Source organism: Coenobita brevimanus, chromosome 24 (genome assembly GCF_032717465.1).
Source record: "Coenobita brevimanus isolate Jiangsu-jjx chromosome 24, ASM3271746v2, whole genome shotgun sequence".
Taxonomy (NCBI): domain Eukaryota; kingdom Metazoa; phylum Arthropoda; class Malacostraca; order Decapoda; family Coenobitidae; genus Coenobita; species Coenobita brevimanus.
In genome coordinates, this window is record NC_136977.1 from 11832158 (window position 1) to 11848695 (window position 16538).

At 42.3% G+C, this 16538-nt stretch overlaps 1 protein-coding gene across 1 annotated transcript in view; it reads left to right on the forward strand.

Moving 5' to 3' along the window:
- Positions 1 to 16538, forward strand: part of LOC145393552 (furin-like protease 2) — a 758736-nt gene that overhangs the window by 487712 nt on the left and 254486 nt on the right. The window contains exon 3 of the mRNA XM_080267702.1: positions 8631 to 8800. Within this exon, the coding sequence (XP_080123828.1) occupies positions 8631 to 8800 (170 nt within the window). The remainder of the gene's footprint in view (positions 1 to 8630; positions 8801 to 16538) is intronic.

Consider the following 16538-nt stretch of genomic DNA (forward strand, 5'->3'; position numbering starts at 1 on the left):
TTATTCGTGTGTGTGTGTGTGTGTGTGTGTGTGTGTGTGTGTGTGTGTGTGTGTGTGTGTGTGTGAGAGAGAGAGAGAGAGAGAGAGAGAGAGAGAAAGTTTGATATTATGGGTCAATGTTTTATTCGCGTGCTCGTGTGTATGTGTGTGTGTGTGAGAGAGAGAGAGAGAGAGAGAGAGAGAGAGAGAGAGTGGTGGAGAGGATTAATGGGGAAGACGGGTGATAGAGAGAGGAGATAAAGACTAGTGATTGTTTGGTGAGGATGGAGAAATTGCCAGAGATTGATGTACGATGGAGAGGGTGATGATGGTGAAGAGGATGAAAGGGGAAGGAGGGTGGTGGAGAGAGTAGATGGAGAATGGGAGAGGGAAGAGAATAGATACAAATTGAGAGTGGATGGGAGAATGATATTAGTCGATTGAGTGGATGGAGAAAGGCAGTGGATGGGGGAATGACTGTGGAAAGTTGATGGAGATTGAGAGTGGTGGGGAGGGTGGATGGAGAAGGAGTTGAGAGGAGAATGGATACAAAATGATAATGATGAGAGTGGATGGAGGATAAGAGTGGTGGCGAGACTTAACGGAGCATAAGAATGTGTGGAGAAAGAGTGGATGAAGAATGAGAGAAGCAGGAAGAGCGGATGGAGAGTGAGAGTGATGGGGAAGGTAAATGAAAAACAATAGCTGAATGGAGAGTGAGGATGGAGAATGAAGGAGGTACGAAGAGTGAATGGTGAATGAGTGGACAGTGAGAGTAGAGGAGAGAAGAAATGAAAGAATGAGGTTGGTAAAGAGAGTGCGTGGTGGAGAATGAGAAGTGGGGAGATTGAAAAAAGGCAGAGTGGATGGAGAATAAGGGTGGATGAGTAAAGAGGGTGGAAGAGAGGATTTTCAGTGGAGGGGGGGGGAGAGGGGGGGTTGGTAAGACGAGTGCTGGAAAGAGCGAAGGAGATTTGTAAGGATAGAGTTGCCTTGGGAGTTGAGTCAAGGACGTCGATGTTGGTGAGTGGCGGAGCTGGGGTAGATTGATAAATAGATAGAAGAAGATAGAGGGAGAAATAAAGATGAATGGATAGATAGATAAGGCACGAGAGAGAGAGAGAGAGAGAGAGAGAGAGAGAGAGAGAGAGAGAGAGAGAGAGAGAGAAAGGAAAGAAGGGACGAGGGAGACATCTGGGAAAATGGTGGGCTGGTGTGAGGGAGGGAGACAACTAAAGAGACGTAGAAGAGGAGAGAAGGGGTGAATCAAAGACACAGACAGAGAGATACAAGGATAACAGAAGAGAGAGAGGGGGGGGGGTGAGTAACGAAGGGAGTGACGGCTCTTATAGTGATTGAAGGTAGCAGTAATGACTTCTGTAATGACATTGTATTTGACTGATGAGAGAGAGAGAGAGAGAGAGAGAGAGAGAGAGAGAGAGAGAGAGAGCAAACAGACGGACAGACAGGCAGACAGACAGGGTGACATTTCCAGCGCCAACTGACTAATTGCAATAAGCGATCATGTCCGTATTAATGACTTCTCCTGTATCTGCCATTGCATGTGATTGATGGACGCACCGCTGCATGTCCTAGCCCCCATGTCAGATCTCTCTCGGGGGTCGCTGCTTTTGTTTCATCATGGTTTTTGTTTCATTTTTGAGTTTCATCTGCCAAAATGTAATTTGTAAATGTCGATAGTGCTGTTGTCCTTTCATGCTTCACTGGGGGAGTTTCGTGTTTCAGTGTGTCGTATAGATGTCGATGTTACTGTTTTCAGGTTTCACGGGGGAGGAGGCGTTGAACTCGTTTCGTAATGCAGGAGTGTGTTCAGGTAGAAACATGGGAGAGTTTTATGTCGGTACCATTATGTAATTTTGTGTTTTGTTTTAGATCGTGCCTTAATGATGCTGATAATATAGTTTCATGTTTCAAAGTATTTAGTATCATTTTTTTCAGAAGTTTTAGATACCTCTTTTATGCCTCAAAATTTGTAGATGTTGATTTATGCTGTTTATTCATCGTTCGTTTCAAAGTCAGTTTTATGTTTCATGTTTTAAAGTGTCTGTAATTTCTTGTTACAAAATTCATAAATGTCTGTATATGTATTTTCGTGTCACGTTGCAGATTGTACGGTATAGTTATCGTATTGTATTTTTTGGACCACTGCCCTTCCGTCCCACACAAATATTGGCTGATATTTTTCTGACTGTGGCATAAAAAAAAGAAAAGGAATGAAAAAAGAAAGAAAATTGTGGATCACTTTTTCCCTGATAACATGCTGTAGATAATTATTGATATGGCCATATGAGATTCACTACCACCTATTCTTAGTTATTATTTCATCATTTGCCACGTACATATTCTCATGTATGTTATTTATGCAAACCTGGTCGATATTAAAATGATATATAACCTGTGGGGTGCTATTATACCTAAAAAACCGCCCAGGGAGTGGTGCTAGACTCCTCTTACGGCCTCGAGTACACGGCCCATTGAATCTAGTAAATTATGTTAACAGCGTGAAGCGTGTGGAGAGGGAAAGAAAGCATTTCCTTAGGCAACAGTGATAGAAGAAAGTGGTAGATATAAACACTAGTAGAGCAGAAATGAACTAGGGCAGAACAGGTCTTTCGTAGGAGAGAACAGAGACAAACTTAGTGACAGCCAGAGATGGGGTGTGAGGAAGAAGTAGACTGAGAACGGAATAGAAAAATGCAATTAATAAATTTAATTGAACTAGGTGGAACATGAATGCTGCCGAAGTGAAGAAAGATTGGATAGGGGATCGTTCTTCCGTGGATTAACCCAAGGTGATGATGGTGATGCCGATGTGCTTAACAGCTTCAGCATTAAGGGGTTGTCCCAGTTTCTCTTCCGTTTTTTGGTCGTTTCAAAATATGACGTTATACTCGTGTGTGTGTAATTCACCGGGTCGGTCAGGATCACTTGATGGTCGTGATCGTCAGCATTTTACCCTCCCGGAAGGGAGCTGAGAGCTCATATAGTCCGATCTAAGGGCAAGGCTGTGACCTTCACACACCCACACACCCGTCCCCTTGCTCAAGGGGGACAGTAACCACCCACTTCTTCAGTGAAACTTTTCGCAACCTGAGCGAGGCGCGAACTCCCGTCTACCAGATGGCAAGCGAGAACGTTACCACTGCGCCAGCGAGCGGTGTGTGTGTGTGTGTGTGTGTGTGTGTGTGTGTGTGTGTGTGTGTGTCGGAGCCACTATTCCATTACCCACGAGATTTATATATTTTCCTATAGGGAGAAAAGAAAATAGTTTGTAGTTCCGTTTCAGCTGTGGTATAGAGATTTGTCTAAAAAGAATGTTGATGAATAAAACTGGTGTTTGTATTTCCATTTCAGGCTGGGTCTAAAGATGATGGTGTTAGAACTGGCACACAGGTGGGGGGATGTGTGAGCCAGCCCAGTATTTAGGGCCGTTTTCACAGTCGTCCCTAACCTTTTGGGCCCGAACGTGTGTCGGGCCCGAACCAAAAGCACCTTTGGATTTCACAGTCGCTCCGAATGGCTTTCGGGAGCTTACTAACGTGGGGACGTCTGCCCGTGTTGATGCGGTAGGGTTGGTAGTTCTGGGTGGCGAAAACACTTTCCATATGTAGAGAATATTTAGAAATTGGAATGTAATGAATGTGATGAATAACATGGCTGGAACATCCACTTCACACAGTTCTTACTAATATATTCAGGAGTGATGATATTCGTAAGAATGCAGCAAAAATAACGAATAGGAAACGTCATCGGAATGAAGAGCTAACTAACGGCACCCTCACCACGCTTCTACTTGAAATCGGAAGTAATCTGAATCCATAAGTATTGTAAAAAAGGCTTAAGTAAAAATAACCATGAAGCAACATGTATAACGTCTAATGAGTGATGTGGTTTATTAACGGATATACTATTAATACATGAACATTTTCTTTTCTAAACGGGGTGTTAGCTACATCAACTTTTACATCGGGCATCAGATATTAGAATTTTCATGAAAAATATGCATTAGACAACGATTCTCGTATTTCTTTCCGGTCCGTTTGTTGAGGAGCCTCCACCTGTCTGCGAAAGGGTATAATTCGGATACGTAGTAGAAAGAGTCATAAAAATACACAAACATATATATTTTTTCAATATCGGGTGTGTGTTTTACACCAGAAATATTATATTGGGTATATAATATTGAAATGATAATGAAAATATGAAACATGTAATTATTCTTTTACTTTTTTACTTTCGGGACTGTCTGTTGGGGAGGCTGCAGGCCCCCCAAGAATGTTCCAGTAATTTGTTCGGGCCGTCCCGAATGCCGTCCCCAACAGAGGCCTCGGAAGGCTGGTTGTGGGCGACTGTGAAAACGAAAACGTGCGTTCGGAGGCGAGTAGGCTGTTCGGGACTGCACTGGGGACGACTGTGAAAACGGCCCTTAATCCCAGCATATGGCGGACAGACCCACCCAGAATAGCAAGGGATATTTTTACCCACTTACCCGACATTGCCACCAGATTTATGTTGGATGGAAATGAGCCGCTGCCTGGTTTGCAAAGATTAATCTCCCCACTGCGATGACCTTTCCTTTTATTTTTTTTTTAGCTTTTTATTCAGGAACGGTTAATGTGTTCACCACGATTTTTTTTTACGTGCTTTGCAACTCTTACTGTGTTTGCTGCGATTATTATTTTTTTTTGACATGCTCTGTAGTAAGGTGCTCACTACGATGACTCTCTCTCTCTCTCTCTCTCTCTCTCTCTAGTTTATTCCTGTGTTCTCCAGACGGTTTTACTCAGCCTCCAAAATACCATATACTGAGGAGGTTAACCCACAAGCCTCGAGAGTTTCCCAGGTCGTGTAAAATCGTCTCTCTTAACCAAAATAAAATAGAGAAGTTGACGCCCAAGTTCAAGAATTTTTAAAGGCTATTTTTTTCCCCTTCGCTTTCGTCAAGTCACTCCTAGGTTAAAAAAGTTTTGTGAATATGGCAGGAATGAGATGAAAACCGTCATCGTATTGAAGGGGTTAATGTTAGCCTTTCATTCAGATTTATTGAGTTTTAGGTTCTAGAGTTGCCTATTGAGGAAAATTTTTGTGCCTAAGGAAAATTAATCTGTTAACTACAATGGCCTCCTTTTTATATACGGTACATTTCTAAGGTCCCCAAGGCTATTTTATCCGGCTTCTTGAGAATATATTAAAGTTGAAGAGAGTTGGCTATAGAACCTTACGTGCTTAGAGAAGATTAAACTGTTCTCCACAATGGCCTCGTTTCTTATTCTTGCAGCCCTTTGACAGTTTTATTCAGTTATGGATGATTAGATGTGAATAGACTACAGAAAAGTCTTTATTTGCGTAAGTGTGTTTAATCTGTATCAGTTGCCCCCAGTTTATTGACTCATTTATGTGTTTATTATTTATATATTTTATTTATTTAATTTATCTTTTGATAGCGTCAGACCATTTCATTCATACAAGAAAGGGTCTGTCGTCGTGGTACCACCATGGAAACGTAACGAAGAGTGTCGTATTATAACTGGCTTTGGAGATTTCGTAACACATCCTCCACAGTTATTTGTTTTGCATATTAGGACACTCGTTTTTATTCTCTTCAACGTTTTCTAAGGCAAACTGTGTCGATGCAAGGGATATACAGTAAGAATATAATCGAAGATGGTATCGGTGTAACAAAATAAATCGCAAAAGAAGAGCTACTACAAAGTTTCCTCTGCTACCTTGAATTCGGCTTTGTGAGAGTGGGTTGGGAAGGAGGACAAAGAACGAGATAGGGAGGCAAGATAATGGAGTACAGTCAGTCAAAGTACGTTCTCCTCTCCTGCATCGCTTTCATGGCTGGATTAATAGACGCATCAGTGTGATGGATTGAGGTGCATTTTGTCGTTCATCTGTGGGTAATTGTGTGTACCTTAGTCCGCCATGTATCGTATTGTTCCAGCATCTGTGAATCAAACAGTGAGAAAGAGACGGCGGAGGCGAATGCAGTTTGATATTTGACACTGTATGTTTGTGTAAAGGAGGACTGTTTCGTGTGGAGGGAGTTGATACTGAGTAGGGAGAGAAATATGTGGAGATCCTTTTGTCGAAGCCACCCCTTGCAGGATGCGGCGTCTGGCAGTAGATAGTGACCGCATTCTCGTAAAAGTATAGGAGGCTTCCTGGCACCTCTTTCGTAGGGATTTATTTTGTAAGGTCAAATGCATATTGATATTCCCTTGTTTTATGATGTTGACATATCATAATAGCGGCAGGTATACGAATAATTCTGGAAGGAAGAAGTGGTAGTGGGGGTCCTCAGCTGACGACAGTACTAACACACCATATACAGAAATTAATCCAATTAGAGAGTGATTTGACTAGATACCAAGGAGACTTATTCCTTCTTCATAACCAAGACTCATAGAATTTCACGCCACCACAACTTGGTAATTGAGTTGACAAAAAGGCCCAGTTCCGTCATTTGAAAACAGACCGAATATAGTGAGGAGACTGTGGTAGAGTCCCAAGGAATACGGGTCTTTATGTACCGTGCTTGGGGAAGATTAGCCCGAGCGTGGACCATTGGGTGGCAGGAATGTAGTCGTGGCTGGAGAGCTACACATATTGACTCTCCTCCGCCACCCCACTTCACACACCCAGCCCCTTCCTCGCCTCCCACGCCCACGCCTCGCCGCATCCTCCCGGGGGAAATATAGGCAAGAAAGTGATGGTGCCTCCCGGAGATGCCACCCCTGATACTCCTATTGTGTGTGTGTGTGTGTGTGTGTGTGTGTTTGTACCCGCGCGCGCTCTTATTATTTCCTCCCACTCATAACCCGTGCTAACAAGCCCGTTTCAACACTCCATGAATTCAATTATACGCCAACCTACTAACGGCATATTGTAATAAGCGGAACAAAACTCATGTAAACTTGGTGCAATGCCATTAGCAGGAGTTTGTAATGACGTGACGGTAGGCTGGATGCAAAACTAAACAGTGGCATAAAACTCTGATCCTTAAACTTTACCCAATAACAAGGAGGGATTCAGCTCGTGACTTTAACATCAGCATTTCCTTTCTTTGTTTATATTCTGTCTGTGTGAGACGTGGTGATTCATATAAATGCAAAGGTGTATACTTAGTGTGTATGCTTATCAGTTCTGGGTTGTGTATTGTGTGTATGCTTATTTATTGTGTGTGTGTGTGTGTGTGTGTGTGTGTGTTTGGTTGTAGAGATGTTAATGGAGATAGTTTTCTATCCGTTGTCACAAAGAGGGCTTTTCAAGAGCTGAGGAAATCGTTCGGCGGTAACAATACTCAATAAAAGCGTCATTGTGTTGAAGCGGACAAGGAACAGCTGGTGAGATGTTAAATTTCACTTATTTAATTTTTCGTGAAGGTACAACAATATAAATAATGAACGGAAAGTAAGCCCAGTAGTAGTTAACTTCCGTATACTGTGCCATGTATCATTATCCTCGTTCCGTAATGCCCCATGGGTGATGATTTGACCCTGGTCTAGTTCAGGACAATTATTTATGTGTTTTATTTATTACTTCACCCGGACGGAGTCCGCCGAGATATTGTTTTTGGTCGAGCTTGTTTGTTTGTTTCTTAGCAGCATTACGGTAAAACGCCTGAATTAAATTACTTGAAACTTTCAGGATATGTGGACACTGGTCCCAAAAGAAAGTGATTAAATTTTGGAGGTAATTGAATGACCTTTAAAGGTCAAAATCAAGGTCACCATTTGGCCTGTCACTTAGTTTAGAGTCACCGTAGACAGAATGAAGAGGAATGAATGAAGGAAAGAAAGACAGAGAAGGAAAGATGGAAAGAAGGAAGCAAGAAAGGAAAGGGAAGGTGGCTGAGAGCAGCACAGCATCGAGTGAGTGGATGGTGAGCGCCTCCACCAATCATAATTATTATTTATTGCGCTCACCATCCACTCACTCAGTGTAGTGCTGCTCTCGGGTGTCTGCCCTGTCCTCTCCTCCATCCTTCTTTCCTTCCATCTTCTATCTTTCTTTCCTTCATTCTTTCCTCATCCTTCTGCCTACGGGTGACTTTACACTCCCTCTGTCTTTCATTCCTTCATCCTTTCCATTTCCTTCTGCCTATGGGTGACTCTCCACTGAATGACAAGCCAAATGGTTTCCTGTACACCAGGAAACTATTTACTACGCTGGGTGGTAACCATATAACCAAATTTTGGCGCCTGGTGGTTTAGTGGGTAATTATTGTGCTCCAGTCGGATTGAGCCGATGAAGGTTTATATCCAAGGGATGGTTGGGGTTACTGCTCACGTAATACCACTCAGGGATGAGTGAGGTTGGTCACTCTCATCTTAAATGTCAGGACCAACTGCCTAGCCCCGGGCTCCTACGCTCCTCATGGGGCAACGTAGGATTGGATGATGGATGGATTATTGTTGTAGTTGTTGTTACTTGTTGCAAGAGGTGAGTGTAACGTGGTAGTGATGCAGTATCAGCTTGCGTCTTTCACTACAGTAATGATGACGATGATGGTGGAAATGACGATGATGACAACGATGATACTGACGGCGATGATGATAATAATGATGACCTTACTGATGATGATGATGATTATGACGATTGACACTCCGTATTTCTGTTTACAGGTGTTGTGGTCTGAGCAGCAGGTTGAGAGACGACGAGTGAAGAGAGACTTGGTTCCTGACGATGAAGGGGAGGGCATGGGTGTGGGAGGGAGGCACCCCAGGCAGTTCCCAGACTTCTCCAGGTTCTTCTTTCCATCCCGCACTGTCACACCCTCACGACGTGGCTCCAGGTGAGGGGAAGAAAAGAGAAAAAATGTAGGAAGGGAGGCAAGTTGGGGGGGAAGGGAGAAAATAGATTGGAAAAGAAGGAAGTGAAGGCTGTGGGGTCGATGGAAAGAAGTGGGTTGGAAGAATTAATGGAAAGATTGAAGGAAGGAAAGGCAGAGAGATGATGGAAGGGAGGATATAGGGACGAGGATAGAGAGAGTGAAGGTAGGGTAGATAGCTAGACCTGGCATCTGAATGTGGAGAGGAAGTGGAAGGTGTAGGAGAGAGAGACGTGAGACAATTCCCAGACTTCTCTATATTCTTCCTTCCATCTCGCCCCGTCACACCATCACGACGTGGCTCCAGGTGAGGGGAATGAAGTTAGGGAGGGTGCGTAAAGGGAGGATATAAGAAGTGAGATGAGACTGATGGAAACAGGGATGAGGAAGGAAGGTGGGGTGAAGTAACGATGAAGAAGTAAATGAATGAAGGAAGAAAACAGGGGTGAGGGAAGGAAGGTGGTGAATGAAGGTGGGGTGAAGGAGGGAAGAAGGTTGAAGGACGGAAAAAAGTTGGGGTGAAAGAAGGAGGGTGAGGCGAAAGAACGAAGTAGGGGTAAAGGACAAAAGGTGAGGTAATAGAAGAAAAAAGGATAAAGGAAGGAAGGGAAGAAGAAGTGGAGGAGAAAGAAGGGTAAAGGAAAAACGAAAGAATGGCTGAATTAAGGAAGAAAAGAGAACTGAAGGAGCTAAGGAAAAATGAAAAGCGAGAGAGAGAGAGAGAGAAAGAGAGAGAGAGAGAGCCAAGTGATACAGTGAGTGGACAAGAGAGCCAACAGTGAGTGGACAAGAGAGCCATGAGAGAGAGCTGAGGATTGGAGCGACTGCAGCGAGATAGGTTGGAAGGAGAAGCTGGAGAGAGAGAGAGAGAGAGAGAAATTACAGTGTTTATCTTTTTGTTTCTTCTATATCTGTGGCCTTTTTATCGTCCTTCATTTTTTCTGGTATCCCTCCTTTTCAGTCTTTGTCCTTCTTTCCTTTCCGCCTCTTCGTTATTTATTCATTTTCTCTTTTTCCTCTTCCATCCTTTTCCTTCCCTCAGCATTCTCATCGCTTTTTCTCTTTCTCTTCGTCTCCTTTTTTCATCCGTTTCTCTCCCTGATTCTTCCACCTCTGTTCTCTTGTATTTCCTCTAATCATTTCTTCTCTCTCTCTCTCTCTCTCTCTCTCTCTCTCTCTCTCTCTCTCTCTCTCTCTCTCTCTCTCTTCCCGCTTCCCTCCCAATCGCCCCTTTTAATTATAATCTCCCTTTTCCTTCCTCTTAGTTCTTTTTACGTTATTTTTCTCTGGCAACATTTTCTTTTTCTAGTTTTTCGTATTTTCATCCTTTTTTGTGTTTTTTTTTTTTTTCATTCATGCTTCCCTTGCTGCACGTTCTTTGTTTATCATTCTTTTGTCTCCTTTTATTTTCGTTCTCTTGTAAATCCTTTTGCCGCTTCTCCTCCATTTCTTTCTTAATTCTTCTTTTTCCTTCTCCATAATCCTATAAATCTCTCTCTCTCTCTCTCTCTCTCTCTCTCTCTCTCTCTCTCTCTCTCTCTCTCTCTCTCACACACACACACACACACACACACACACACACACACACACACACACACACACACACACACACACACACACACACACACACACTGCACTATCGTTCCCTTTTGCAATATTCGTAACCCATCCCTTGACTTTTTCTTTATTTACGAGTATACAGTACTGTCTCTCTCTCTCTCTCTCTCTCTCTCTCATTCCTGTATCCCAGTTTCGAATTTTTTTTTTTCTTTTCATCTTTCTCTATTATCTTTGTCATCTTCGTCCCTTCTTTCCTCCTTTCCTTTCCCTATTTCTTCCACGCATTTCCTCTTTCTCTTCTTCCCCTCTCCTACCCTCCTTCCCTCTTTCCTCCTTTTCCGTCTTCTTTCTTTTGTACTTTTCCTTCTCTTTGTCCTTCCCTCTCTCCTATTTCTCTCCTTCCTTCTTCGCAGTTCTCCCTCCTTTTCCATCATCTTCTTTCTCTTATTCCTCCATGCCCGTCTTTCTGTTTTTTCCCTAACCCTTTTCGTCTTTCTCTCCTCCCTCCCTCCCATCTTCTTCCCTCCTCTGTCCCTTCACCATCCCTCCTCCCTCCCTTCTCCTTCCCTCCGTCCCTCCATGGTCAGGCTCACCAATTTTCTGTGACATTCCACTCCCTCCATTTTACGTATTTTTCCTCGTCTGTGCATCCCTCCACCTCTTTTCCTTTCTCCCTCCCCCCGCCCTTTCCATAAAATGTCCCTCTTCCTTTCCATCCCTTATTTATCCCCTCCCTCCCTTTTTCCTTCCTCTTCTTTTAGTTTCCTCTGTTCCTCTTTTTTTGCCTCTCTTCCTTTCAACCTGACCCTCCTTTTCCATCTCATTTGTTTCTTCACTTTCCCTTCCTCTGTTCCTTCATTTCATTCTCCTTGCTTTTTCCTCCTATCCCTTTCTTTCCCTTACCTTTCTCTCCATATTTTCTCTACAGCTCTCTCTCTGCACGCCCTTCCTACCCTCCTTTCATCCTTTTCTCCTTATCACCCTCCACCTCTTCCTCTCCCTTTTACCCTGCTTCCCTCCTCTCTCCCTTCCACTTACCCTCCCCGTCTTCGTTCCTCCATTCTTATTACCTCCCCTTCCGTCGTCTCTCCCTTCAGTTTACCCTCCCATCCTTCTTATTCGCCCTCCTTTCTTTTCCTCCTTTCCACTTCCCCCATTTTTTTCCCCTTTTCTGTCTAGCTGTGCACAGTCTTTCACCCTTCATTCTCACTCCATCCCTCCCTTTCTCCTACTCTCCCTCCCTTTCTCCTACTCAACTTCTTTCCCTTCCTCCCTTCTTGATCTTATTCGTACCCGTTTTCTCTTCCCCTCTTACAACCCTTCCCTCCTTTTTCCTTCCTTTTTTTCATGCTTTCCTTCCTTTCATCTTCTTACCCTCCCTCACTACTCTTCCTTCTCTCTCTCTCTCTCTCTCTCTCTCTCTCTCTCTCTCTCTCTCTCTCTCTCTCTCTCTCTCTCTCTCTCTCCTCCCCCCTCCCCTCCCTTTAGGGCCCGAACACCGACACTCCACAAACTTGTTCAACTTGCTCCCTTCCCGACTCCATTAAGGCAAGGGTGACCACCTGTGGCTCGCTAAGGGGTGAGAGAGAGAGAGAGAGAGAGAGAGAGAGAGAGAGAGAGGAGGGGGGAGGGGGGATGATGGAGTAGCATACGGAGAGAAGATTGGATGGAGAGACGGGGGGAGGGGGGATGATGGAGTGACGTAGAGAAAAGCGGTTAGAGAGAGAGAGAGAGGAGGGGGGGATGATGAAGTGGCATAAGGATAGAAGATTGGATGGAGAGAGAGAGAGAGAGAGAGAGAGAGAGAGAGAGAAATGGAGGAAGGACTGAGATTTAAGTTGGAGGAGGAAGGATGTGAAGGACAGGAGATGGAGAGAAGGAGGAAAGAGAGGAGGGAATGAGAGAGACTGGAGGAATCCACGAGGGGAGAAAAAGGGGAAAGGAGGGGGGAGAAGGAGAGATAAGTAAAAGGAAGAAGAGTGAGAAGGATTGATGTTGGAAGGAGGGAGGGAGGGAGGGAGGAAGGGGGGGAGGAGGAGAAGGAATAGGGAATGATATTATACGAAAAGGGAAGGAGTGAGAAATTTATTCGAATAAGGTAGAGAGAAGGTGGAAATGAGATATACGGAAAGATAAATCAGAGATGACGATGAAAATGTATGAAGGAGAAAGAAAAGAAATTGATGGTGATTCATTTCATTAGTGAATTATAAAGTAAGCAGCATAAATAAGAGTTTGAAAGGGGTAGATAAGGAAGGAAAAAAAAGGAAAAGTAAATAGTAGAAAAGGGGAAGGAAATCTGGTTGGGAGGAGAGGACAGGTAATTAGAGATTGTAAGGAGAGTGAAGTAAATAAGTAACAAGAGGCTGGGAAACAGAGAGAGTGCGAAGACGTAAGTAATAAGGAAAGCGATAAAGGAGAAGTAGGAGAAAAAACATGAAAAATATATATTAAGGAGGGAACACGTAATGAAGCGTTATTGCAAGAGAAGTGTTGAGTGTCAAAGAAATGATAAATGTTGAAAATATGGAAAAGAAGGGAAATATATAAATAGGAGGGACGAAATGCCGTTTTATTAAAAAAAAAGAAAAAAAAAAGGGAGAGCCAATAATAGACTAAAAAGAAATAAAGCATAATTAAAAGACAATGAAAAGACGAAGAAATAAAATCACTATAGAGGGGAGTAACGTAAGATGATAGAAAGGAAGGAACAAGAAGTGTAAATGAAAACAATGCAAGGAAATTAATAAACAAGGAAGATGAATGGAAGGAAATTAAAGGAGGGAGAAACAGTGAACGATAACAGGAAGGAAAGTGAAGGATAAAGCAGCTGGAAAAGGAAGAGAATGCTAAAAAAAAGGAGGAGGACTAGGAAGAAAGAAGATAAAGAAGAAGAAAGGAAGAAGAAAATTTAAGAGAGGGACGTGACTCGCAGGAAGGAAGGAAGGAACATTGGGATGGACAAAGGAAGAGTGGAGGTGACAGCCGGGATGAAATTGGGAGAGAGAGAGAGAGAGAGAAAGGGGGGAGGGATGGGGGAAGGGAAAAACGGAAGTTGTGAGAAAAATAAAAATGTGTCGGATTGCGAAAGTTGTTGACGAGAGAGTATACGAATATATATGTATGTATGTACGTGTTCAAGTCGTGTTTTATGGGGCCTGAGGTGATCCATGGGGACGAGGAACACCACCTTCCCAGACTGGAGAAGTGATCCGCCCCCACCCATTCCCTCACGCACGGGTATACAATAGGCTTAGAGGGCCTTTGGTGTATATAAGATGAGAGGTGTATGTGGAAATTATTTACGAGAGAGACAGACTGTATGTGGATGTCATTGATGGTACCTTGAGAGAATATGAACGTGGGAGAAATCGTGAAAGGCTTTAAGGCAGGTAGATAGGTAAATAGATAGATGGATAGATAGGTTGAGAGATAGATGCATAGATAGGTGGGTAGATAGATGGATAGTTAGTTAGTGAGATAGGTAAATATTAGAGATAAAGGTGGGTGGACGAGTAATGTAGATAGATAGATTGATAGGTAGATAGGTAGGGAGAGGGTAGCAGGTAATAGAAAATATAAGTAAAAATAATGGGGAAAGTATTCAGTGTGGCTGAGAGAGAGAGAGAGAGAGAGAGAGAGAGAGAGGATTAGGGAAGGTAGATGAAAGCGACGAAGTGGGGAGAAAGAAAAAAAAAACTAAAAACGAACCATAGAAAAACTCCAGGAGGGGAGAGAGAGAGAGAGAGAGAGAGAGAGAGAGAGAGCAGTTAGGAGGAAGATGGGAAGCGACGGAAAAAATGGGGAGAAAGACAGAATGTGTGTTATCTGATGCAACTTTTTTCTTCAGAGAGAGAGAGAGAGAGAGACAAATGTTACATAACGCTAAGAAGATCGGTGTTTACATCTTTGTCACACCCTGCTGTTCATGTTTTGAATGGTCTCTCTCTCTCTCTCTCTCTCTCTCTCTCTCTCTCTCTCTCTCTCTCTCTCTCTCTCTCTCTCTCTCTCTCTCACGTTACTTCCAGTGTTGCTCGTTCCCAGTGTTTTTGCTTCTAGTTTCAACTCTTATTATTTGTTGTTGTTGTTGAGGTGTAGCTCCGACTTTTGTTTATTTTCGTTCAGTTCGTGTTATGGTTACTCTTTTGGCCCCTTCGAACTGATGTATTTTTTATTTTAATGTAAATTACGACCAAGCGATGTTATTCAAGGTTTTCGATTTTTTTTTAAATAGTGAAGGAGTAAGTAAAATTTGTATTTAACCCCTCCAGCTCGAAAAGTTGTCCCTTTCTAAATAAAACCGTCAGGGATTTTAATAATCTAGGAGATCCACTGTAGTTTTGGGGTTAATAATGATATCCAGTCCTGAAATACGATGTTCTCAGTTAGATTTTATTGTTTATACTGCTATATCCCTTTTACTCCAACGTAGCTTAAAAGTGCCATCTCTCCATTTTGAATTCTAAGCTATTGTAAGTGATTAACACTAGAATATGATGCCTGTCACGAAGATGTACTGTGGAAAGAATGTAGAGGCATTTTTTTTTTTTCCAGTGGGCTATGTGAAAGAAGCGTCAAAAGAATGAAAGTCGGGGCCAGTTTAGAATAGGACGAGTATAGGCGAGTTTACTTTCTGTCAAGCGATAGTATTCTTGTTAAATCCAGATGGTTTTGCTGCTACCCCCAGACAGGTTTAATCTGCTAACAAACATTTATATTTTTTACCTGCCAAACTATTTATTCAACCTCTCCTAGTGAAATAATTACAGTAACTCTCTCGTAATCGCCCACTCGTTAATCAAAAATGTAGGCGGGTCCAGGCATCTTTTCCCACCACTTTTTTCCACGCGCCTTCTTTGGTTGAACAGTTTGAAGCTTTGATCCGAGCCATTCATTACCGGCACAGCTTCAGGCCATTTACGTCGGGCGGGCATTTTGCAAACTCTTGTGCAATGCCACTTAACCCTCTCCCAGCCACTCAACTTTTATAACCAGATTCCAAACATCGCCTGTTTATCCATCCGCCACAACACCCTCTCGGATTTCGTTATATGTTTTGGTTTGGTTGTAGGATCTTTTCTTGGGTAAATAAATGGCGATGGCCAGATTATTATTCACACACACACACACACACACAGTTTTGTGATGCATTTCCATGGGATATTTTTGGTGCGTGTGAGGGAGATAATTGACTGTAATTTTTGTATACTCACGTTTTAGTTTTTGTTATTTTAAGAAAGGGATCTTAATGTACGGAAAAATAATTAATGCGGCCTCTTGTTAGTATTTGGTCTTTCACAGCAGTAAAAAAGAAAAATTGTTGACTTTTTTATGGTATAGGTGTAGTTAATTCACACCTGTTTAGGAAATAAATTAATGTGTCTACTGTTTTGTGTGTGTGTGTGAGAGAGAGAGAGAGAGAGAGAGAGAGAGAGAAAAATGAATCTTTCTCATAGTATGGGATAACATGAATATGCGTTTTTATATTTGTAGATTTAATTATTTCTGGTAGTTGTATGGAAAGTAAATTAGTCTGCTTTTTTTTTTTTTTTTTGTAAGTACATACATTTAGCAACCGGAAGTAAATTAGTTTGAATTGTTTTGTCTTTTTTTTTTTTTTTAGGAGCACAGATTTATCACTGACATTTTCGCTTTTATGGATATGGATTTTTTTTTTTTTTATGTGTTCGGGTTTTAAGTGAGCGTTTCGTCTGTTTTCGTATCGTGTTGTATTTCGTCATTTTTTTATTGCAATAAAGTTGAGCGTTTCGTCTGTTTTCACATCTTATTTCGAATTTCATTGATACGGTTCTTTTCTCACACCTGTAAAAGAAATAATTTAGTGTGTCAAAATTCATCAGCTTTCTTTTTTTTCCTTTACTCCCATCTGGCATTTCGTTACGGTGATTTTTTTTTTTTTTTTTTTTTTTTTTTTTTTCAGATCGGAGAAAATATATTGGTGTTCCTTCCACTGGTCCTTTGGCTTTTTTTTTTTTTTTTTTGGTTTTTATACACTGGGAATCTCTCACTCTCTCTCTCTCTCTCTCTCTCTCTCTCTCTCTCTCTCTCTCTCTCTCTCTCTTTCTCGTAGATTTAACGTTTTTAGCGTGTAAGTAATGAAGGTTATAATCTGTTAGTATAA